At 37.1% G+C, this 24,261-nt stretch overlaps 1 protein-coding gene across 5 annotated transcripts in view; it reads right to left on the bottom strand.

Annotated features, from left to right (window-relative positions):
- Positions 1-2,869: 2,869 nt before the first annotated feature.
- Positions 2,870-24,261, bottom strand: part of CCDC171 (coiled-coil domain containing 171) — a 226,184-nt gene continuing 204,792 nt past the window's right edge. For all 5 annotated transcript variants that reach the window (XM_084628107.1, XM_084628108.1, XM_084628104.1 and 2 more), the window contains exon 26: positions 2,870-3,160. In XM_084628107.1, the coding sequence (XP_084484233.1) occupies positions 2,951-3,160 (210 nt within the window). In that variant the 3' untranslated portion in view covers positions 2,870-2,950. The remainder of the gene's footprint in view (positions 3,161-24,261) is intronic.

Here is a 24,261-nt window from a genome sequence, read left to right as displayed (position 1 = left end):
GCTGTTTCTCTTTGAAGTCTGTTACTGAAGTTTTTTTGTTCAAGTAGAGCTACTTTCAAATCTGTTATAGACTGTCCAGGAAGATTAAAGTGCTCTCCTACTGGCTTTTGTATGTTACTATTCCTGATGTCTGATTTGTGTCCATTTATTCTTTTACGTAGGGACTGTCCGGTTTGGCCAATGTACATGGCAGAGGGGCATTGTTGGCATCCTCAACTGAAAGAAATATGAACAGTGATGAGAAGCACTTTAAAATGTTTCCCTGTGCCTACCAGCATAACCTCCACCTTGCTTCATCCAGCTCCTCCTCACACAGCTGCAGGATAAATGGGCAGTGTTGGTGTTTGCATATGATGCGAATAACAAACAGAGAGGGGTGTCATCTGCATATTGCTAGCATTTGAGACCACACAGGCTCATAATCTCTCCTAGCAGTTTCATGTAAATAGTGAATCAAATAGTAACAGCTTGTAAATGAAATCTGTGGTGGCAAACAAGCATTTATCCACCACTATCCGGGCCATTTCTGACCTGTATTCTGGCCTACAATCAGCTTGTTATAGACCTAGGATATTGGCTATGGATAGACGTATTTGAGAAATTTGTTTTTTCCCCTCTCACTGCCTCCAAATGCATAGAGTCCCAACATAGTGGGTTCCAGAGTGTTCCCAGAAAGGGGAAGAAAGGAATGCCATGGAGGCAACTTCTCTTTTTGCAACCGTCTTAGGTGAGATCTGCCCAAGCAGGATCTTTTCTGCTCCTTTAGAATTTCTCACTTGGTCACAAAAGCTTTTTTTATAAACCTGACGAGCAATGCAGCAGCATTTTCCTGTTGATGATCCAGATTATTGATTATTGAGTCATTAATGAGTTCATGTACCGAAGAGTTTATGCACAGTGTATCTCAGATGGACACCTCTCAAATGGTACTATTTTTAAAAGTAAGCATACGCATATAAACCATAGATATAACAAATGCTCAGTGAAAAGTATTATGTCACTCTACACGCAAGTATAAAAGACCTTTGACATTACATATATAAGAAAAATGTAAGGCATTTTCAATACTTTTACTCGGAATAGTCATGGTTAGGAAGGAGGGAAGCTGAGTATTACGAAGTGAATAGAGCAATCTAAGCCAAACACATCGTAAAGAAAAGACATTTTTTATATCAGTATTTTTGAAAATAAAAACAGCTCAGATATTATATTTGTGTGGATCTACCTCAAAGTGCCTGCAGATGCACATGTAAATAAGGGACTTGAAAATCAAAAATACTTGAAAACTTGCTAGTGGGTTTCAAAGTTCTCTAACCTAGTAGAGTCCTCGGTTGAAGAGAAAATGGGAATTTGCATGATTTTTCTTACAATGTGTGTATTTTGTAGCAAATATCTTCCAGGCAAAATAATAAAGAACATTTCAGTAGTCAGAATTCTTAGAATCAAATGTTACTTTTAACATAGCACAAGAAATGAAAAATTCCATGTTATTTTTATAATGTATCACTGGTCCACAATGAGAAACAATCTAATACATAGATTTTGCATTCAATCTCTTTGTCAAAAACTACATAGCACATCAAATGTTAATAGCACTAGGGAGTTGGTGATTAATACAAAAACAAATACTATATTATAAATTTTCTTTTGTTCTTCACTCACAATGATGCAAGGTGCTAGAATGTAACCTTTAAGGGTTAAAGAGTTTAATCAATGTCAATGTCTGATCTTCTGAAGGCGATAAAGAACAGTCTGTCGAGCGATACCCAACAGAACATCACTTTGTCAAGCCACAAAGCACCCAAAAGCTTGTCAAGTAAGTTACCAGAAACCTCTTTGTGGTTAGAACTCAGCTCCTTCCTGCTTGACCTATTATTTGATATTTGACCACTTGGTTGCAAGACACTTGCTCTTTCCAGCTGAAATGTCACTGGGGCATCTTGTCAGCTCCCCGACATCTCGGCCTGACATACAATTTTACTTTTGTGTGCTACAAGGCAGAAAATGCAGGGCAATGGCTTTGCTTTAAATTCTGTCAGCATCAAAGATGGGCGTCACTCTTGGGTCCTACCAACAACAACAAAAAAGGAGTCTATTTTGAAGGTCAAAACTGCCATTACTTTAAAATATTTCAGTTTAAACTAAATATATTACCTGCAACACTGGTTTGGGAACTGTCCTTATAAAGTACATAAACATGTCATCAGAAATCCTCCCTGCACAATTGTTCTACTTTCTCATCAAATGCAGACTTGATAAAAGGATGAGTTTTCAACGTCTGCAGGGACCAGATTCAGCAGTTAACTTAACTTGTTCAAATGGGCAAGTGGTATCATGTAGGAGCAACCTGACCTTCTCACATTGACCAGGAGTGACATTATTGTGCAGGAGGAGAAGCAGTCACATCATTTCTGTTTTGCACAACCTGCTTAAAGTTTGCAACTAAATGCTTGTCTTCAGTTGAGCTGACAAGAGAGAAGAGGGGGCTCAGTGAACCATGGCAGGGCTGCCATGAAATGACAGGAATCATTGGCATACATTTCAAATAGCTCTCTCAATCCTATTAAAGTACTGCAGTCCTGATTTAAAATAGACAAGTATGAAACAACTTTGATAGATAGAGACTAAAATGGCTTATTGATTTTTTTAAGTCTGAAGAAAATTACCCAAAATGTGTCATTCTTTAACATTTAAAAATATATTACATAAAAATGAGCAACTGTGATAAATAAAACTAAAAAAAAACAAACAAAAAAACTGGACTGTTTCACTACACCAGAGTGAGAAGTACAGAAACATGGATGTATGAACTCACCGTTTTCAAACAAATGTAAAAATTAGTGTCACATGTTAAAGCACAATTCAAAGGTAAGATAGCCCAATAAAATATCATTTTAATTGCATCATTTAAAATTTATACAGTTTTTCCTCATAAAGTTAATACAAAGTCTTAAAAGCCACTTTGTATTGTTCTTTTGGTGCTGGCTGAGATGTTGAGGGCAGAGGAATAGGATGAAGACTGAGAATGGGATCTATTATGAATAGACCTGTAAGATGTATCTGCCTCAGCTTGCAATGGCAAAAAATCTGGGATACAGCTCTGGTCAGGCTGAAGTGCTGATCTTGAAGCCATGGGGATGTTTGAACTGTCTCGTGATTCCTGGAATAAAGTTTAAAAAAACAAAAACCACACACACTTATTGTGGACCAATCAAAATCAATAAATACAGTACAAATAATTTCAATTTGTCCTTCACACATTTATGTGCCAGTTCTTCTTTGTTTTATTAATTTATTAAAAATGCATATTACTTTGCCAGGCACTTCAACCCTTGGTAATCAGCAGCAGAGAGCTTCATATGAAGCACTTTGCACGAGTACTGATCGTTAGGGAACATCAGCTTCCACAGTCTAAAGAATTTTGCACATGTTCAGTACATATTTACCATTTGTAATGCTGGAAATCTTACATTAGAAATGACATTAAGAGGTATTTTTTTCTTGATAAATACCTTAAACTTACTCTCCCCCGACACCGTATTGGGAAGAATCCTCATTTTTGTCCATGTGCTTTTTCATTTTTAACCACATTTTACTGTAACTTAATCAAACTTTTCTTTTAACATTTGTTGGATCATAAAATCATCATAAAATAAACGCTCAAAGTGCCTTATTTGGAAATGTGATTCATGTTTGAGAATGTGATTCATGTTATAATATATATATATATATATATATATATATATATATATATATATATATAGCAATGTTACCATCAGAGCTCATTCATATCGATATAAACGGTAGTATACAACAGTAGAATTCCAAATATTTCCTTAAAGCAACTTTTGTGATTTTCCCTCTTCCCATTTTTGCACATCAAAGATTCCATGTATGGTACGCTTAAGCATACTGAAATTAGCCATTGCACTGTCCACAGCATTATATGCAGTGGTTAAAATGGCCCATTAAGGGACAAAAGTGCAATATGCTGTTGAGTTTTCTTAACTTTTTTCTTTTAGGAAAAGGTGTTTGTGTTCTTCTAAATATCCATGATTAGCATTTTGAAAAAATGCCAGAGTTCTAATGGTTAATGTTAGTATACTTCCATGATCCATAAGCTTTCAAAATCTGATGCACAATTTTTTCTGGTCCTGAGATTTATTTTTTCATATTATATACATATATATACACAATAGTAATGGGGGGAGTGAGGGGGAGAGGGGAACCTCCCCCCCCCCCTCTCTATATATATATAATGAGAGAGACAGACAGAGAGAGGGTTCCCCTCTCCCCCTCACTCCCCCCATTACTATTGTTGAAGAAAAATCAATGGTTGCATCTAACACCTAGTTCAGCAATTTTCTTTGATGTTGATTCTTTTGATTTCCTGATACTCTACAAGCTATCTTATGGCTGACTGAAATCAGCAAGGTTTATGCTGGACCTTCAAGGAGAACCAATATGGAAGAAGGTTCAAATCTCCTTCAATTGCAAGAAGGTATTTAAAATGAAGTAGTACCTTATGTTTTGCTAAACTATTGTGGTTATGAAGTTAACCGATAGCACTAGCAAATACTGATCTGCACCACCCCTGGCATTTCAGTCCCATTTTGCTCTCATTTTGTAGGACTGAAGCCATAATAAAACTTTATTGTATTTGTAACTAACAATCTGATGCCTTTATGGAGGTCTAATTTCAATCTATTGTACCAATTAGCAGTTTTATATTTTAAGTTTATTTTAATTAGCTTAAAAATAAATCAAAATAGAAAATAAAATGTATATGAAATCCAAAAGCAGAATTCTTCATGCTGTTTGCAGAGATTCTGTTATTTGTTTTGATACAGCATTTTTGCCAATACAAAGCATAAGAATACACTGTATCATTCTGAAAAGACTGTTTTCTGTGTTTAAGGAAATGAAATCACTAAAAATAAACTGTAAACAAGTTGCCCAATGGGTGACAAATATTGAAGAGCAGCCTGTTTAACAGATCAGTATGCACTGGTTTCCATGTCTCAATTAATGGAACTATCATATTGATTAAAAATCACTAGCTACAATTGTATTCTCACAGTTGTTTTTTCCCCCAGACTTTTTTTTTTTTTTTTTTTAAGATCAAAATCCCAAGTAAGGAGTTGGGAAATCAGGTTTCCTTTGAGAGATGCTCAAAAAATGTATGCAACTTAATGATTGGCAGCAAGTCAATAGACTAGGTTACAGTAAAAGCTTCAGTGTTGGCGGGGGGGAAGATCTGTTTTAGTTATCCAGGTCCTATGCTGCACTTCATACAAAGCTAGTGCAGAATGATATTCACAGAATAGGGTGGAAATAAAATTTTATAGTCGCTTGACTGATGTAAAAAAATCTTCACTGCTATTGAACTGGTTTGAATCTATATTATTATATAAATTTACAACAAATAAAAAACTAGTATTTCATGAAACTGTAAAAAAAATTAAACTGGTATAAATTATAACCATTATGAAATAGCACGGTGTACAAATGCATGAAATTTAAAGTTATTTCCCCAACAAACCTCTTTCAAAACCATTGCAGTCTATATGTATTTAGACACTTTTTAAAATTGTGTATTATTAAGATGACAAACTGAAATGGCTGGGCAGGAGCTATGATGATAATCTATCATGTAAATATGTGTGTAGTTAATTTTTAGAAAGGGAATTACTTACCTGAAATAAGGGGTCTATTCAGGTAAATCTTTAGCATAGCACTTTTATTTACTCAATCAGTTGTAAATGATTCCATCTAAAATGTCACACACGGTCAGGTAAATATATTTTTAGGATACAATGTGCCTAAGAAAAATATTAATTCAAAATGCTTTTGAAACATAGTAATTAGGCATGTTCCTGAGCCATTTTTCCAAATTTGAAAGCCTAACTTCTTAAAATATGTTCTTCCAAACAAGAAAATATTAAATGTTAGTCCATTTTATGAAATGATTGCATTATAAACTATACTTAAATCAAAGCCATATTTTAGTCATACGCAAGCAAACAGGCTTCTAAAACAATGACATTAAGTTGATTATCTTTCATAACTCCACTCTGATTAGGCTTTGATCCTATTTTAGAGATCGCCCCATGAAAAATTAGTTGATTTTCCCAATGTTTAAAATAATTTTACTAAACTGATATTACTACATATGACATTGTCTGGGAACACGATAATACTGTCATGTGTGACATCCTTATGTATGAAATTATTTAGCGATGTCAACATATGCAACGGCATCACACTGACATCAGATTTTAAAATTTAAATACTTGTGGAATAATACACACAACTTGGGATTGGTGGCGTATATGTATGTGTTGGTGGTACAGATGGATAACTAAAGAATACCTACCATCATAGTGAAGCATGCTGTACAGTATATTTTTTATTTTCAATTGTAACAGTAAAATCTATAAAAACATAAGAATGACCATACTGGGTCAGACCAAAGGTCAATCCAGCCCAGTATCCTGTCTGCCGACAGTGCCAGGTGCCCCAGAGGGAGTGAATTTAACAGGTAATGATCTAGTGATCTCTCTCCTGCCATCCATCTCCACCCTCTGACAAACAGAGGCTAGGGATAGCATTCCTTACCCATCCTGGCTAATAGCCATTAATGGACTTAACCCCCATAAATTTATCCAGTTCTCTTTTAAACCCTGTTACAGTCCTAGCCTTCATAACCTCCTCAGGCAAGGAGTTCTACAGGTTGACTGTGTGCTGAGTGAAGAACAACTTCCTTTTATTTGTTTTAAACCTGCTACCCATTCATTTCATTTGGTGGCCCCTAGTTCTTATATAATGGGAACAAATAAATAACTTTTCCTTATTCACTTTCTTCACACCTCTCATGATTTTATATAACTATCAAATCCCCCTTAGTCTCCTCTTTTCCAAGCTGAAAAGTCCTCGCCTCTTTCATTTCTCCTCATATAGGACGCGTTCCAAACCCCTAATCATTTTAGTTGCCCTTTTCTGAATCTTTTCTAATGCCAGTATATCTTTTTTGAGATGAGAGGACCACATCTGTATGCAGTATTCAAGATGTGGGCGTACCATGCATTTATATAAGGGCGATAAGATATTCTCTGTCTTATTCTCTATCCCTTTTTTAATCATTCCTAACATCCTGTTTGCTTTTTTGACTGCCGCTGCACACTGCGTGGACGTCTTCAGAAAACTATCCATGATGACTCCAAGATCTTTCTCCTGATTAGTAGTAGCTAAGTTAGCCCCCACCATATTGTATATATAGTTGGGGTTATTTTTTCCAATGTGCATTTACATTTATGCACATTAAATTTCATTGGCCATTTTGTTGCCCAATCACTTAGTTTTGTGAGATCTTTTTGAAGTTCTTCACAGTCTGCTTTGGTCTTAACTACCCTGAGCAGTTTAGTATCGTCTGCAAACTTTACCACCTCACTGTTTACCTCTTTCTCCAGATCATTTATGAATAAGTTGAATAGGATTGGTCCTAGGACTGATCCTTGGGGAATACCACTAGTTACCCCTCTCCATTCTGAAAATTTACTATTTATTCCTAAGCTTTGTTCCCTTCTTCTAACTAGTTCTTAGTCCATGAAAGGACCTTTCCTCTTATCCTATAACAACTTAATTTACATAACAGCCTTTGGTGAGGGACCTTGTCAAAGGCTTTCTGGAAATCTAAGTACACTATGTCCACTGGATCCCCCTTGTCCACATGTTTGTTGACTCCCTCAAAGATCTCTAATAGATTAGTAAGACATGATTTCCCTTTACAAAAACCATCTTGACTTTTGCGCAACAATTTATGCTCTTCTATGTGTCTGACAATTTTATTCTTTACTATTGTTTCAACTAATTTGCCCGGTATTGACGTTAGACTTACCTGTCTGTAATTGCCAGGATCACCTCTAGAGCCCTTCTTAAATACTGGCGTTACATTAGCTATCTTCCAGTCATTGGGTACAGAAGCTGATTTAAAGGACAGGTTACTAACCATAGTTAATAGTTCCGCAATTTCACATTTGAGTTCTTTCAGAACTCTTGGGTGAATGCCGTCTGGTCCCGGTGACTTGTTACTGTTAAGTTTCTCAATTAATTCCAAAACCTCCTCTAGTGATACTTCAATCTGTGACAATTCCTTAGATTTGTCACCTACAAAAGACGGCTCAGGTTTGGGAATCTCCCTAACATCCTCAGCCGTGAAGACTAAAGCAAAGAATTCATTTAGTTTCTCTGCGATGACTATCATCTTTACGTGCTCCTTTTGTACCTCCATCGTACAGGGGCCCCACTGGTTGTTTAGCAGGCTTCCTGTTTCTGATGTACTTAAAAACATTTTGTTATTACCTTCTGAGTTTTTGGCTAGCTGTTCTTCAAACTCCTTTTTTGCTTTTCATATTAAGTTTTTACATTTAATTTGACAGTGTTTATGCTTCTTTCTATTTACCTCACTAGAATCTGACTTCCACTTTTTAAAAGATGCCTTTTTATCTCTCAGTGCTTCTTTTACATGGTAGTTAAGCCACGGTGGTATAACTAGAGTGAGCTCACAAATCAGTCCGGATGGTTTTAACCTTCAAAGTCTATGCAAGGATAATCTTACTGTACCACAATCCCCATCATTATGCATTGCTTTTATACCACCCTGCACTTTTTCATTTCTTTCCATTCTTGCGCAATGTGTTACACCAATACTTCCTTCTAATATTTGATTTTGTATCATTAATTTTCACTGTCCAAAACTGTTGTAGAAAATTTTCTCTTTTAAAATGCAATAATTACAATCTAGTAATGAGATGCAATAAAAATAGGAATACTACAACACCATTAAAAATCCTGTTTGCCCAATTCTCCATGATTTAGGACTCCTGAATTGTAAGTAGCAGGCCTGATTTTCAAAGGTTCTGAGCACCCACAGCTGTGACTGAGTTTGATGGGAGATGCAACTACCCTGCTCCTCTGAAAATAAGACACAATGTTTTTATTTCATGTTAATAAATTTTTAACAGCTCAGCATGCACAACCATCAGCGTAAGTAATTCTAAAGTCCGAGGCAAGTGCATAATACATCATTATATCATCAGACCACTCAGAAGATAAGTCATCAAAATATTTATCTTTAACACTGGAATGATCGCAAATGAGACCAAGGCATGCAGAAAGAAAGAAGATTGGAGTTAGAGTTAGGAGTGAGATGGGGGGTGGGGGAAGAGCGATACCAAAGTTATAAGTACATGTAACAATATAAGAATTAGTTAAGGTCCGGTCCTGTCTGTGCTAGGTGAGTGATGGAGATGTAATTGATATGCCCACCATTAAATCACAAGGTAGATTTTATGAAATTTGCTCAGCCATAGAGTCACATCTGCCTGGAAAGAGATTAAGGTGCAAATTATGGGATGCCTGGGATACAAAGGTGTCTGCCAGAAAACAGTCAAAGGTAGTGAGGTAGCCCTGGGCATAAACTTCTTGCGCTGATTCCAGCTTCTCCAAATATCTGTGGAGGGGCTGCAACACCAGGAGGAAAAGCAGAGTGCTACAGGGCAGGGCCTAGGAGTCATAGGACATAGTATACATATTTGTGCACAGTTGATGCTTGACCTGGCAATGGCAACTAGATTTATTCTACCCCCATGCAGAGAAATAATCTAGATTGGGAGACAGGCCATTACTGGGTAGACTCTGGTGTGGGGATGACACACAATAGCACTACTTTAGCAGCACACTGTCTGGTTTTATCTACACTGGACATTTTCTCTTCGAGATTTTCCATTTTTGCTACCATCATGGACAGCTCCACCGATGGTAAAAACAGCAGGAGTACTAGTGTAAGGTAGTGTAGTGGCTTTCACTGGCATTTTAACTACAGTGTTGTCAATAAAATGTCTGAGAAAGGTGAAATAGTGGTTAAAATACTGGAGAGATAGGTCTCACTAGCATTTATGCCATTGTTCCTACCACGTGTAGGAACAATGGGAATTTGTATAGGAAGAGAGAAGGGAGAGAAAAGTCTAATGTGGACAGTCCCTATTTGTGAATCCTTTTTGGGAGTATTTCTGTGGAGAAGCAGAATTTGGCCCTGCTAAAAGGTTCCAAGATTTTAGATCATGCAAAACTACTTTCAAACACAGCTGTTTCCAGCATAGAGTTGCTTATTTGCTACATGATGGAAATCACTCTAGGCTTCCAGGATGCTGCTATGGGTCTCTTTGCTGTTAGAAGTAGCTTAAAGGAGCCATTTTCACTCTGGATGAAATACATAAAACATAAGTGATGAAAAGTCTAAAATCTGGCACTTAAAATGGGAAAGCTCTGCTACTGGGTGCCACTGTAACGTAATGAGAGTTAGCAAACTTTTCCAGAGCAAGAAAGTACACTAGCCAACAATAACTGTTTCTTTCCCAGGTCAGTGGTTTCACAACTCTATATGCTGATGCAGTAGGCCTCAAATTGGTGTTCTGTAACAAACAAAGTAGTAACATGCAGTATAAATCATCATTGTCAGCATTTCTTCCTGGTTCCAACAACAAGTTGTTGTCAGAGACAACAATCAGTAGCTACCAACTCACTAAGTATTAGAAGGTTACACATCACACTTTCTTCGTTTGGAACTGCTAGCCAATAGTTTCCAAGTAGATTTTCCATTACTGGAGAATTTCCTTTTACGCTTACAGAAGTTTTTATGATCAGGTAATTATCTGGAAACAATCATTATTATCCTACCCCCAGCATGATCTAGCATTTTATATGCTGAGTGGAATTACCAACTATAGGCTCTGCTTAAAAAAATAATCAAAAATAAGATTTAATATATTTTAGTAGACAAAATATTTCATACATTTTCCTATAAAGCTCTTGAATGGAATTTTTTTCTGAAATATATTAAGAGCCTAAGGAATACCTATGCCAATCTACAAAACTTTTGTACATATGAAGAAACTGTAGGACCAGAACCATGATTATCAGTTTAATATCTAATATGCACAATATGTGGACTATATCTTATAGGCAGGGAGATAGTCTAGGTCTTTTGCGTTGTTAATTTCAATAATTTCTAAATAGCTTAGGTAAAATCCACAATCTATACTGTCTTTCAAGATTCTTTCTGAGCCATAGCACTGTACACATGTTATCCTAGTAGATCCCAGTTTTCAAACTGCATTGTTTTACACTGCTCTATAATGATATTGAAACCTAAGGCTAACCACAAAAGGTGCTATTTTCACAGTGTAATACTCAGCATGCATTCATTTAAACCCAAATTTCTAATTCTTTACTAGTGGAATACATTCTCATCATAGAAAGAGACTTTTCACTTATGCTATTTATTTATCAGTGTCCCTGTACCTTCTCAAAAGTAAATGCACTTTTTATTTTATCTGACTAGCAAACCTAAATTGTTATTGATTTATTTTGTGTTCTGTATTGAAACTTACAATCTTAGGGGCACCCTGTACTCTTATTAAACTGTTTTGCTGTTTCTCTGAACATTTTTTCAGTATATAATATTGTTACTATGTGTAATTGATTGCTTCCCTCAGTTCCAGGCAAGGCCACCCCTCCCCCCCCCCCATAGGTGAGTTTTCCCTACAACTCTTCACGGTTTATCTTCCTTTTATCTGTACTTCTAATAGCTGCCTCCACAGCATTTTATCTCAAGTCAGTGGGCACAGAAGAGGAGACTGAATGTGTGTGACCTCAGCAATACACTCAGTCTCAAGAAGCCCATATAGTAGTCCTTGCCACTGACCCAGTTTTTCCCTGTACTGGCAAGAAAGCATTGCCTATTCAACAGCTTTAATTGTCAAGTCTCCTACTCTTCTTGAGAAATGTATTCAGCTATCAGCTGAACTACCAAGCAGTCTAATTGTTTGCTGTAACCCTTCACAGTTTCTTTTTGAGTTGGATGTACATTGACGCTCCAGCGGAAAAGGAGGAAAAAAGTATATTTACATTCACTTTGCCAAACATTAGCATCTTTTGTTCAATCATTTGAATGCAGAAGGGTTAGGAGAAAACAGCTTAGAGAACAAGGGTTGACACATCCAGTGTGAAATCTTAAGGTGCTTGAATGCAATGAGGGAGAAAGTGAGACTGAATCACATTTCAGCTCCCTAACTGTGCTATAGTCCACATGAACTTTGTGACAGGTCTCTGTCTCTCAGCCACACTTGACTAGCTTTTGCTGACATTCAACTGTCAGACAGCAACCCTTTACCATGCCCCTAACATGCTCTACAGCTTCACCCAATTAACTCGCTTTCACTTGACATTGCAGCAAAAAGCTTCATAATAGGTGGTCAAGGTGCATGGTGTCTGCCTGCCCTCTAACTGCTCACGCACAGCAAGATGTTTAACTATCTTCCTTCTTGCCTGTTTGCTCAGAACTGGTGCGACTACGATTTAGTCATCCTATTTACTAAACTGGACAAGGGAAGCTGAGATATGGCAGTGGTGCATTAAGCTATCTTTTACAAAAGTCTAATTTTAAAGCAGATCCTTGGACCCAGTTACCAGGAGCCTTTTGGTTAAAAAATTACAGAGGTTCAGTAAAATGTTTCGATCACTTTCTAATTAATAAAGATAAATTGTATTAGCAAGATGGACACAGAGTGAAAAATAAGGTAAAAGTCATTATTTCTCACTAACATTTTATGAGGTAAAGGAGAAATGACTAGGAGCAAATTAAAGTGTCTTTCTGATTCAGTTTTCTTGCATTATAAAAATCTTTAGACATTTAGAAAATCAACTTTTCTATATATTTTGGTTAAGTATGTAATACTTATAAGTAAAAATATTTAGTATCCATAAATCTATATATCCAAGAAAACAAATGAATTGTAAATCTTTTTCTTAAAAAGATTTTAAGTGTCCATTCTCCACCTGTTTTCAGTCTGAGAATATGTCTGGGACTTAATTATCATTCTTTTGCAAACGGATGAATTCAGAAAAATCCAGGTTACTTACCACTTCTCACTAATGGTTTTCACTAAATGTATGTGCTAACCTGGCAATGTCCTGAGCCCTTTCAACTCCTATTTAAAATCAGTACATGTGGGTGCTCAGCACCTTTGATTGCCTCTATAGATACACACTTTTCAAATCATGAGCCTTACAGTGCAGAGCCTATATCTGTTGAAAGCAGTTTGATTAGGATGGGGCATTAAGTATGTTGATAGGTGTTGAGACTGAGGATATGAAGGGCCTCATGAATCTAGGAGGTTGTTTTATCTTTATATTTGGCATTGGGGTGACCAGTGTTGGAATAGTGTTTCCAGTTCTGGTGTCCACAATTCAATAAGGATCTTAATAAAATGGAGAAGGTTCAGCGAAGAGCCAAATGAATGATTAAAGGATTAGAAAACACATTTTATAATGATAGACTCAAGGAGCTCAATCTAATTAGCTTAACAAAGAGGCGGTTAAGGGTGACTTATCACAGTACACACATAGCAAACAATTTGATAATCGGCTCTTCAATTTAGCAGAGAAGGGTATAATACAACCCAGTGTCTGAATGTTGAAGCTAGACAAATTTAGACAGGAAATAACAGTGAAGGTAATTATTCATTGGAACAATTTACCAATGGTCGTGGTAGATTTTCCCATCACTGGCAATTTTTAAATCAGGAGTAGATGTTTTTCTAAAAGATCTGCTCTAGGAATTATTTTGGGGAAGTTCTATGGCCTGTGTTATACAGGAAATCAGACTAGATAATCATTACGGTCCGTTCTGTCCTTGGAATCTTTTATACTAATTCTCTCAGTTCCTGTCTGTCTATCTAATCGTATTTTAGTGATTGAAAAAATTAGGGAAAGAGGCGAGGAGGTATGGCTCTGTGTAAGCAATTTATTCTGTAAATTCCAGCTACTGACAGAGAAAACCAAGTTACCTTTTGTTAAATTATCTCTACCAACCCTTCATTTCTGAAGATTCTCTAATTATAACACACTTTCCAGGAGGGATGGGGGAACAGTACGTTTAAGCAGGACTGTAGAACAGCCCCCCAGAAAGAGAGTCTGAACGCTAGCCTGGGAATCTGGACAACGGAGCTAAGAGAATATCTGCAGTGAATTCTGTGTAGCTGCCCTACAGGTTTAAGCTATAGCAACTCGAGAAAGGTAAGAGCCCTTCCAACACCTGAGCATATCCCTCACTATGGTAAGTTTGGATACATTCCACAGTCCATTTGGACAGGTGCTGAATGGAAATGGACTCCTGTTTGATTTTTTCCCTGTATAAACAATGAAAAGACAAGAGATTTTTCACAAAGTGTCTTTGTTCTTTACTGATGGAAGCAGTGAGCACTGGACATCCAGCTTGTGCAGTGCTGGAGCTTCACGGGGAATTATGAGGATGAGGGAAGAAAACCAAAAGGGAAATGTACTGATTGAGGTGGAAACTGGACACCACTTTCAACTGTAATTTATGGCAAGGACAGAGAACCAACTCATCTTTATGAAAGATGGTAAAGGTAAGAGTAAGCCGTAAGAGCTCTGTACTTGCATAATTCTGGTAGAGCTAATTGCTGCTAATATGGCTACTTTTCAAGAAAGAAAACGTAACAAACATTTCCCTAAAAGTTTCAGGTAATGAAATAATATTACTCAGAGTTACAGTGAGATTCTAGGGCGTCATGGGGGCCTTCAATGCAGGATATAGATAGAAGCCTTTCTAAAAACTCTTTCTTTGGATGAGCAAAGAAGGCTTTTCCCTCTACTTGGTTGTGAAAATACACATTAGTGTTTATAACACTCTGTACCTCAAAGTAACACCCTGGTACTCCCATATTCACCACTGTCATATACTTATGATATGTTTTGTACGAAGTATACCTTGTGAGGTATCATTTTAAAAGTCTTTATCTGCTGAACATTAATATCCTGTTGGATTATATGTATTATCACTGTATGTGAAGTTATGAAATATTGCTATATGTGCTACTGAAATATCTTGTGAGGCTGGGAAATGCCCACAGCCACACTTTCACTAAGGACAATGGAGCACCCATCACTGGCCAGACGGGCATTGATGACCCATCAAGAAAAAGAATCCACTATCTCAGAGGCTTCTCAGAGAAGGCACATATACCCTGAGACCAACCAACCCACGTCACAGCAAGGATCTTTCTAGAAGCTGGAAGAAGGTATAAAAAGAGAGACAGTGACAACATCAATACTTGACCTCTCCCACCCACCCCCCCTTTCAACACCCAGAAGACCATCTAAAAGACAAAGACTTTGGACTCGGGAGTTTGTCCCAGGCTGGTAGGAGGTCCAGTCTGTGTATTGAGGAACTGTAAATTGCTTGTACCATGTGCTAGGGGAGATGCTGCTTGATTCAAATCTTGCTTAATTAGTCTAAGTTAGAATTTAGACTGCAATTTTTTTTTTGTTTCTTAAGTAACTAACTCTGATCTCTGTGCCTTCTACTTACAATCACTTAAACTCTATCTTTCTGTAGTTAATAAATATGTTTTATATTTTATCTAAAACAGTGTGTTTTGGTTGAAGGGATTGGGAAATCTCAGCTCAGATTACAAAGGCTGGTGCAGGTCCATTCCACTCTGAGGGAGTGGTGAAATACTTAATGAACATGCACTGCCCCAGGGAGCCTTGAGCAGTGCAAGACGGTAAAGTTCTGGGGTGCAAGGCTAAGAGCTGGGGGGAACTGGCTTGTTCATGAGTGGCTGGGAGATCATTCATGTAACCCAGTTGGGTGTGTCTCTGCCTGTGGATAGCTGTGTAAGTGCAGAGCCTGTCAGAGGCTTGTAGCTTGACATTAGCATTACAGTGTGAGTGACTACCCAGGTTGATGGGTTTGGAGGGCTCAGCGGTCCCATAATCCAGGTTGCATTCCAGGAACCCCATCACAGTGTTATCCTTAACCCTGAAAAAGGAAGGGAAATACTAAATTGATAGATTCCATTATCTTTAGGATCCAATGACAGACTGCTGGTGGGGGTTGGGCTGTGAGAAACCAAGAGAATCTGGGCCACGGAGCTTTTACAGTCTTGGGCAATGCATCTATCTGCGCATGCTTAAAGAATAGACCAATTCTAGTCCACTGTACAGAGCACACACACATGCATGCATGTACAGGAAGGACAACTTCATTAGCTTTAAGATACATCTCTGTAACTCAGCTCATCTGAGCTAATTTTAGCTACGATTTTTAGTTTAGAACCACACTGTCTTGCTAAAGACCCTTTTGAAGACAGGAAGGAACAAAAACATTATACTGTACTTCTCCAAGTTAACTATTGTTGTAGGCAGCATGTCTTCATGACTTAGAGAGAGGACTGTTTGTTGTTGCAGTGCATTGATCATGTTGGATCAGGGAGGAAGCTGTACCTTGTGGGATCCCAAAAGGTTCAGGATATTCTTCATATAGCCAGGCAAACTTTTCATGCTTCTCCAAACTAAACATTCTGAGTTTCACCCATCTCCTGTAATGCTTTATCTAGATAACTTAAGGACAGTCTTATTTATCTGAAAGAGTTTATATTCAGTGAATAGCTGGGAGGGGAATAGTTCAGGTAACATAGAAAACAAGTATTTTTTAAGAAACAAAACACCTAAATGAAATAACCTGAAGGATGACTGTGGAACAAGCCTAACGGTAAAAAGATTTCATTCAGGTCTGAGGAGATGGTTTAGAGTAAGAAAGAAAACTGCATTATTAGCAGATTACTGTACATTTGAGAATGCTGTCAAACATAAAAGCGGGTTGCATGAAACAGCTGGGCTTGATCCTGATCTCACTTGCACTGGTTCTATACCAGGGTAATGGCACTGATTTTAATGCAGTTATTCCTGATGTACCCTGCTGTCAGATTAGAATCAGCCACTTGTGGGTTCTTCAAATCAGAAACTAGCCTAAGAAAAGAACTGGCCTTTCTGAGACATTGCTCAGAAAATACCAGTTAATATCTGAATAGTTTAAAATAAATAGTCATATGTTTTAGGCTCAGTTTCATTTGATCTCTAACATGTAGGTCTTTTGTAAATGCAAGACCCAAATTATACTAACTGGGCAAGGAACCAAGCTGATCAGTTATAAACAATTTGAGTGTGGGTGAACAAGGGTTACTGTCTCTATTGTTTTTGGCTCAGTTCATATATACAGTTATACTTCAGACTGTGATTAAATAAAAGCCTAATAATTAGTTCAACAGAACTTTGTATACTTATTTGATTCAAGAGCTTAATCAATTTCTAAATTCAGCTGTTAGTTCAGGTACTGGAATATCACTTTATATGAGGCTAAACATTCAGTTTGAATGCCGCTAAGCAAATGGAACTAATATTTTTTGCATACCAATCACATCTTATGTGAATCAACATTTTAAACAAATTGTTAATGGAATTTCATCCTTTGGTATATAAGCCAAATGTGTGTTCTGAAAGCTCAGTGGAGTTTTTAAAAACCATATAACATTACAGACTGAAGTCAGGCATGCAAAATTTTATCAGAAGAAATTTTCATAAGGAACATGTAAGGAGATCTGGAAAATATTTTTAAAAGCCCTGAAAAATTTGATATAATAAATAAATGCAGTTATCTCCGTATTATAAATGCAATTGCTATATATTTTTCCTATATTCGTATATAACCTTTTTGCTTTGTTTACCATACAAGTTGTGAAATATTTGATATATTTTGTTAGCTTTTTACAAAGAGACAATACTGTAATTTGGGGTCCTTTTGGTTTCGAAATGGCATAATTTCAATCTCAAGTTATTAATCAGGACTCTAAGTTAGATCTTCTACTTTAACAAACAATCTTGCATTCTGATTTTTAAACATTATTTATTGGGTGAATTTAGGGCTTTTGAAGTCCTGAATTGGCAGCACTGGAAAATGAACAAGTACAACACTTGAGGCTTCTCCACATCTCCCAGCCAATATACTTAAACCCTGATTGTCATATTTTGCATACAGAAGATAGTAAACTTCAAATATAAAGTTCATATCCCTCTGGCTCACAGGGATCAGTAATTAAATATAAACCACTACTGCTAGTAATAGTTAGTGATAGATTTTTCAGTTGCTCCAATAAATATGGCATTGGTAGGTATTTGGCACCAAAGACTGTGGCAAAGTCTTGGTTAAATTACAATATATGCTCAATTTCAATTACTTTTCGGTGCTTTGTTTCCAAAATCCCAAGTGAGGAAGCCTGGAAACCAGACAGTTTGAAAGCCTGATGGTGACCCTGTCCAATGGTGTACATCAGCCAAGCCAGCAATTGGGAAGACAAACAAGGTTCTAGAAACCACTGTTCCAAAGATTGGAGAATCAGTGAGCATTCTAAAACTTTTCCATGGTGCTGCCTCTGGCCACCAAGGGCTTGCTTCCTTAACCAATCTGACTGTATTTATAATAACCACACCAGTGTGTGGCATGGATGAGTGAGCACGTTTGTTTTAGCACTAGGACATTTTGTGATATTACCTGTATGTTCTAGTGTTCTTATTATGAACCCAAACTTCACAGTTCTATATTGGCTCTCAGACTCAAAAGTGTTGGATCCCCAAAGCAATACATGCCATTGAAGGTTCCAAGTGACCCTATCTAACAGAAAGAAAAGGAGTACTTGTGGCACCTTAGAGACTAACCCATTTATTTGAGCATGAGCTTTCGTGAGCTACAGCTCACTTCATCGGATGCACTTCATGCACCCGATGAAGTGAGCTGTAGCTCACGAAAGCTCATGCTCAAATAAATTGGTTAGTCTCTAAGGTGCCACAAGTACTCCTTTTCTTTTTGCGAATACAGACTAACACGGCTGTTACTCTGAAACCTATCTAACAGAGTATACCAACTGGATCAGTTGTGCCATTTGAAGAGATGAAATGGGATCTTGGAAATCACTGAAACTATGTTAGGGTTCAGAGTGGTAGCCATGTTAGTCTGTATCAGCAAAAACAATGAGGAGTCCTTCTGGCACCTTAAAGACTAACAAATGTATTTGGGCTTAAGCTTTCATGGGCAAGAACCCACTTCATCAGATGCATAGAGTGGAAAATACAGTAGCAGGTATATTTATACATAGTACATGAAAAGATGGGAGTTGCCTTTGTTGAAGAATGGCCACTTTTAAGTCTCAATAACAAACTTAAAAGTGGCCATTTTTCGACAAAAAAAACTTCAAAAACAGACTCCAATATGAAACTGCAGAACTGGAATTAATTTGCAAACTGGACACCATCAAATTAGGCCTGAATAAAGACTAGGAGTAGATGAGTTATTACAAAACCTAATTTTACCATGCTAATTTCCCCCTACTGTTACTCACACCTTCTTGTCAGCTGTTTGAAATGGGCCACCCTCATTACCACTACAAAAATGATTTTTCCTCCCTTGGTATTCTATTGTTAATTGAATTGTCTCGTTAGACTGACCGCCCACCTGGTAAGGCAACTCCCATCTTTTCATGTACTATGTATAAATATACCTACTACGGTATTTTCCACTAAATGCATCTGATGAAGTGGGTTCTAGCCCACGAAAGCTTATGCCCAAATACATTTGTTAGTCTCAAAGGTGCCACAAGGACTCCTTGTTGTTTTTGCAACTATGTTAGTGTCACTTTGTATATATTCAAAGTTGTAGCAGTATTAAGCAGAGCAGAACAGTTCTCCAGCTGCTATCAGTACTAAAATTCGTTATTTAAAAATTGTGTGTAAATACTTATTGCACACTGGAAGGTAACCACCTTTCCTCCTAAAAAAAAAAAAATGCTTTGGCTTTTTTTAAAACAAAAAACCCGATGTCAGCAACCCAGCACTCCTGAACAACCCAATTACAGTAACAACAAACTAATGCCTGCACGATGAAGGAAAGAAAAACACTGGCAAGGAAACAGATTTTACTTTTAAGGGATAGTACACCGTAGTAAATATTTTTTTAAAATTAAGAAAATTACCATGACAACATCTTTTCCTCTGACAGAATGAAGCTATCAAGTCTATTGGGTACAAAGTCCATATTTTAAAAACCTGTTTAAATATCCACTTACTCAACAGATCTGAATTACTCCAGGGAGCCCTCCTGATCTATAGAGTAAATAAGTCTTTACCAGATGAACTGGAACAGCTGTATCATCACTAAGTGATGTGGATTTCACAGCTTTCTATGAAAAACAGTTATATATTTAATTAAAATACCCCCAAATCAAATACATTGTTAATATAAAGAGGTGTGACTTAAATGTATACCACCCAATAAAAATAAATGTTAAGATGTTATTTGCTGACAGTATGACCTTAAGTAATGTCAATGTTAAAAGGAACATAATTATGAGTTAAGAACAGTGTTAAGTTTTTATGCCCTAATTTTGAACTTCCTATCTTTTATCTGTGTATGTCATACACTTTAACATACTTTAAAATGTAAAGCTCAGTAAAAAGTATAAAATGCAAACAATCAAGCAGTTGAAGCATATTAACAAAGGTCTTCTGCATAAATATATTCCTCCTTAGTAAAACTACCAAAGTAAAGGACTGCATTTTACAAGGGTGCAACATAAAAAGCAAAGCGGCTTTTTCTCTTCAAACTGTGGGGATATACCCCTATCCAAAAAAGCATTACTGGTTCCACCTGTAGCTAAAGTAAGAGGAGCTGCTAGGAAGTGCAGCTCTCTCTCTCTTTTGCTCCCACTCATCTCCTCGCCTGGGCTCAGAGGAGTGCTGCTACCCCAAATTGCTGCTCCTTGCCTAGTGAGGTGAGGACTCAGCAGGCAGTACAGGGGAATCTGAAGTGGGAGCCACCTTAGCCAATGATATCTAGCTGGGGGGTTTCTGTGGTTCCCAGCCTTCTCCCACCAGCAGGTGTAGCAGCAGCAGTACCTGACAGGAGAAGCAGAAGTAGCCCAGCCACCACTCTCTACAGGAAGATCTGACACCCTACTAGCCCCACTCTCCTCTAAGGGGAGAGAGCAAGTAGATCAGATCACCAGTTCCCCCTACTCCAATCCAGAGGGAAGGACAAATAAATAATCATAATACATGAGATTTTGCATAAAAAAAATATTTTGAAAGGACTTAAAATCTTCTAATGTACAAGAAATAGCATCAAGCGTTTCCAATGCCCTGATGAAAAAACACGATCCTCCTTTTTTAGCTGTTTCTAATCAATTTACAGATTCTCAATCCTAGTCAAGTCTAAACAGCAGCCTTTATATATATATATATATATATATATATATATATATAAATAGGGGTGAGAAGCACCAGCTCCTCACTTATGTATTTGACTGGCTGTCTAAGGAACGATTAGAGACATGAACACATTTTGGATTTCTTCATTTTTTCTTCCTCTTGTCCTTCCTGCATCCTATCACCACAGTAAGATGTAAAGTGGCATCACAAAGCAATACTGAGAAACATGATGAAAGCCACCAAAAGCACTTTTATTTTGATCTGCTTTAACCGCTGGGTAAAAAAAAGCATATGCAAAACATCTTACTTAATATACAAATGAAGGATGATCACTACTGAATTTTATCATTATAAATGCTACCATAATTTTATTTGTAACCAGAAATACCCAGAAACAGAAAACAAAGCAAACGTAGGAACAAGAAAACCATGATTCACAAACAGTATATTGTACATGATCCACTGAATGCCTCCGACGAAGTGAGCTGTAGCTCACAAAAGCTTATGCTCAAATAAATTTGTTAGTCTCTAAGGTGTCACAAGTCCTCCTTTTCTTTTGCGAATACAGACTAACACGGCTGCTTCTCTGAAACATGATCTTACTTAAATATGTCAAAGGAACAACAGGAAGAATGACAGTTTGGAGTCACTCAATTCAGGTGCCATCTAAATCTCTGAGCCAGAGTAATTCAGGCTCAGCTATTCTTTAATCCCCTCCAAAAATTTCTTGGCTGATTCATAGCCCCAGAATGAACACACTTTCCCTTTATGTTTTACTCACAGTTTAGCAGAGAATAATAGACACTTCTAGCCTCCATCTTGAAACAACTTCTTCAAAAGGAAGGAGGAAGCACCTCCTGGCCTGAATAAAAGTCCCTGAATCTGGAAAGAAGTGAATTTGGCTTCTTTGTATAGAATATTTCTTTTCTTCTGTAAAGCCAGTAAAATTAAGTCCCTGGCTCTATTCTTTTTGTAAAAAAATTTTTTTTTACTTGGGGGTTAAGTGTCCTGGTCTATAATATCCAGTTATCAAAATAACAGCCTGTCAAACACTCACAGTGCTTTTATTCCTACCACAGTGTTGGCAGTATTGTTAGTTATATACAAAAATTCTTTCTATTCTGATGTGATGGACAATGTAACTTTAAGAGGAAAGGGATGAGGGGCAAAGAGGAAGCAAAGAATATTGGGGGCAGAAAGCAAATATATGCTGCTGTGCTGTGGTTGGAATAAAACTAAGCGTACATTATTCAGGGATTGTATTTTGTAAAATTAGCACAAATATGTCTGACAAAGAGAACAACATAAAACCACTTCCTTATAACATGGAGGTGCTCTCAGCATAAAGTGAGCCCTTCCTTAATGTTAAACTTCAGTAATGCCACGTGCCACTTTTCAGAGAAAAGGGTTAGATTATATTCTCTTCAGGTAGATGAACAACATGTAGTGTATGCATTTACTTGCTTTTCCTCTGTTAATGCACTGTATAGTCATGTGGATACGTTTTTCCCCAAAGGGGCAAAACTGAATCTACACTTTGGACATATCCCCTCATCCAAATCAATTCTCTCTCCAAACTGTAGTTTCCCATTAATTACTCTTGGATATACCACTGTTGGATTGTCCTGAGCATTTAAGACAGAAGGAAGAGAGACATTTTGAGGCTTCAATGCCTGTCTGATCTCTAATCTTGGAATCAGATTTCTCAAGTTAAAGGAAAGTTGAGTACCTTTGTTTTTGAGCTCTCAGTTCATATACTTCAATAGAAAAACTTCTCTCTAATAATTACTGCCAGAGAAATGCAAAATATGAACAAAAAAGGATGAGGCAAATTAGCTTCCTGAAAACATAATCCTCCCCATTTGCAGATCAGCCAATAGCTTGAAAGATTTGTTTTGTGTTTAATATTGGAACAGACCTGTGGCCATTGAGGAAAGTCATGGTTTCCATTAAGCAGCACAGCATGCACGTTTGGAATTTCATGACAACAGTGGTATTAGAATTTAGATCCTACTCTTCCAAAAGCACAGGTCTGCCTTGAGATAACATATACACCTACTAGACAGTTCATTTCAATAAGGAGATTTTTAAACTCAGACAAAACAAAGTACATTTTCAATACTTAAGAAAAAAGTGTAAGTGACTCAAAACAAACTATTGCCATTTGAAATGTAACTTCTAAATGCAATGAATGCACCATGTTCATTTACCATATTCATAGCATTCACTGTACAACTGTACTGAAAAATGGCAGTATTGGAAACCATCTAATTATCCAAACATTTACTTCTCTACAGATGTAAATACATGGGCCTAATAAGCTTTCCCACTGTGAAAGCGGTTACTTAAATTATATTAAAATATTAAAAACTATTTAATGAGCTTTTTCCCCCTAAAGTAAATTGAGCGTGTGCCTTAACCTGCTTCAGGCAAAGGAAGTTTCAAACATATTGGTTTTGAAGCTAGCCATTATTTCCCATGTTGCAAAAATGGCAATTTTATTTCCCGACAGCAAATGAAACTGTCAGGAAAATTTAGATGCAATAAAATTGGGTGGTTAAACCAACATGCTGGATTTGGAATAAAACTGAATTAAAGGAATTAAAATTAAGCATTATGTCAGTCAAACTTTGTAAAAACTATTTTAAACAGTTTTCCTGCAAAAGTTTGGGCTTTGGACTTGGTGAAGCTCAATCGTAACTATCCACTTTGTGTCTATCAAGAGTGTCACATTGGAAATTTGCACAATGAAAAATATTTTGCATAAAATGTGTTGCTTCTGGCAACCTTTCTGCCTAAATAAAAAGTTGTCAGGCAGTGTGTGACTTTAGTGGTAAAGAGTTTTAAAATGGTGGCTTCAGTCCAAGGCTAGCTAATAACGGGTGACATGCACTGGAATCTTGAGGCCTAAATCAACATTGTTTTCACAGCTGTAATTAAGCCACCTAATCAGAAGCACATTTTGACGGGACAGTTTCTGGAAGCCAGACATTACAATTTCTTATGCCTGGAGCGCAGTGGCTCATGAGAGGTCCTCATTTAATTTCAGGTTAAAAAAAAAAAAGCAGTAAAATGAAAAGA

The sequence above is a fragment of the Lepidochelys olivacea genome (genome assembly GCF_965140295.1).
Source record: "Lepidochelys olivacea isolate rLepOli2 genome assembly, chromosome: 5".
Lineage (NCBI taxonomy): Eukaryota > Metazoa > Chordata > Testudines > Cheloniidae > Lepidochelys > Lepidochelys olivacea.
This window is presented reverse-complemented; position numbering and strand designations above follow the sequence as displayed.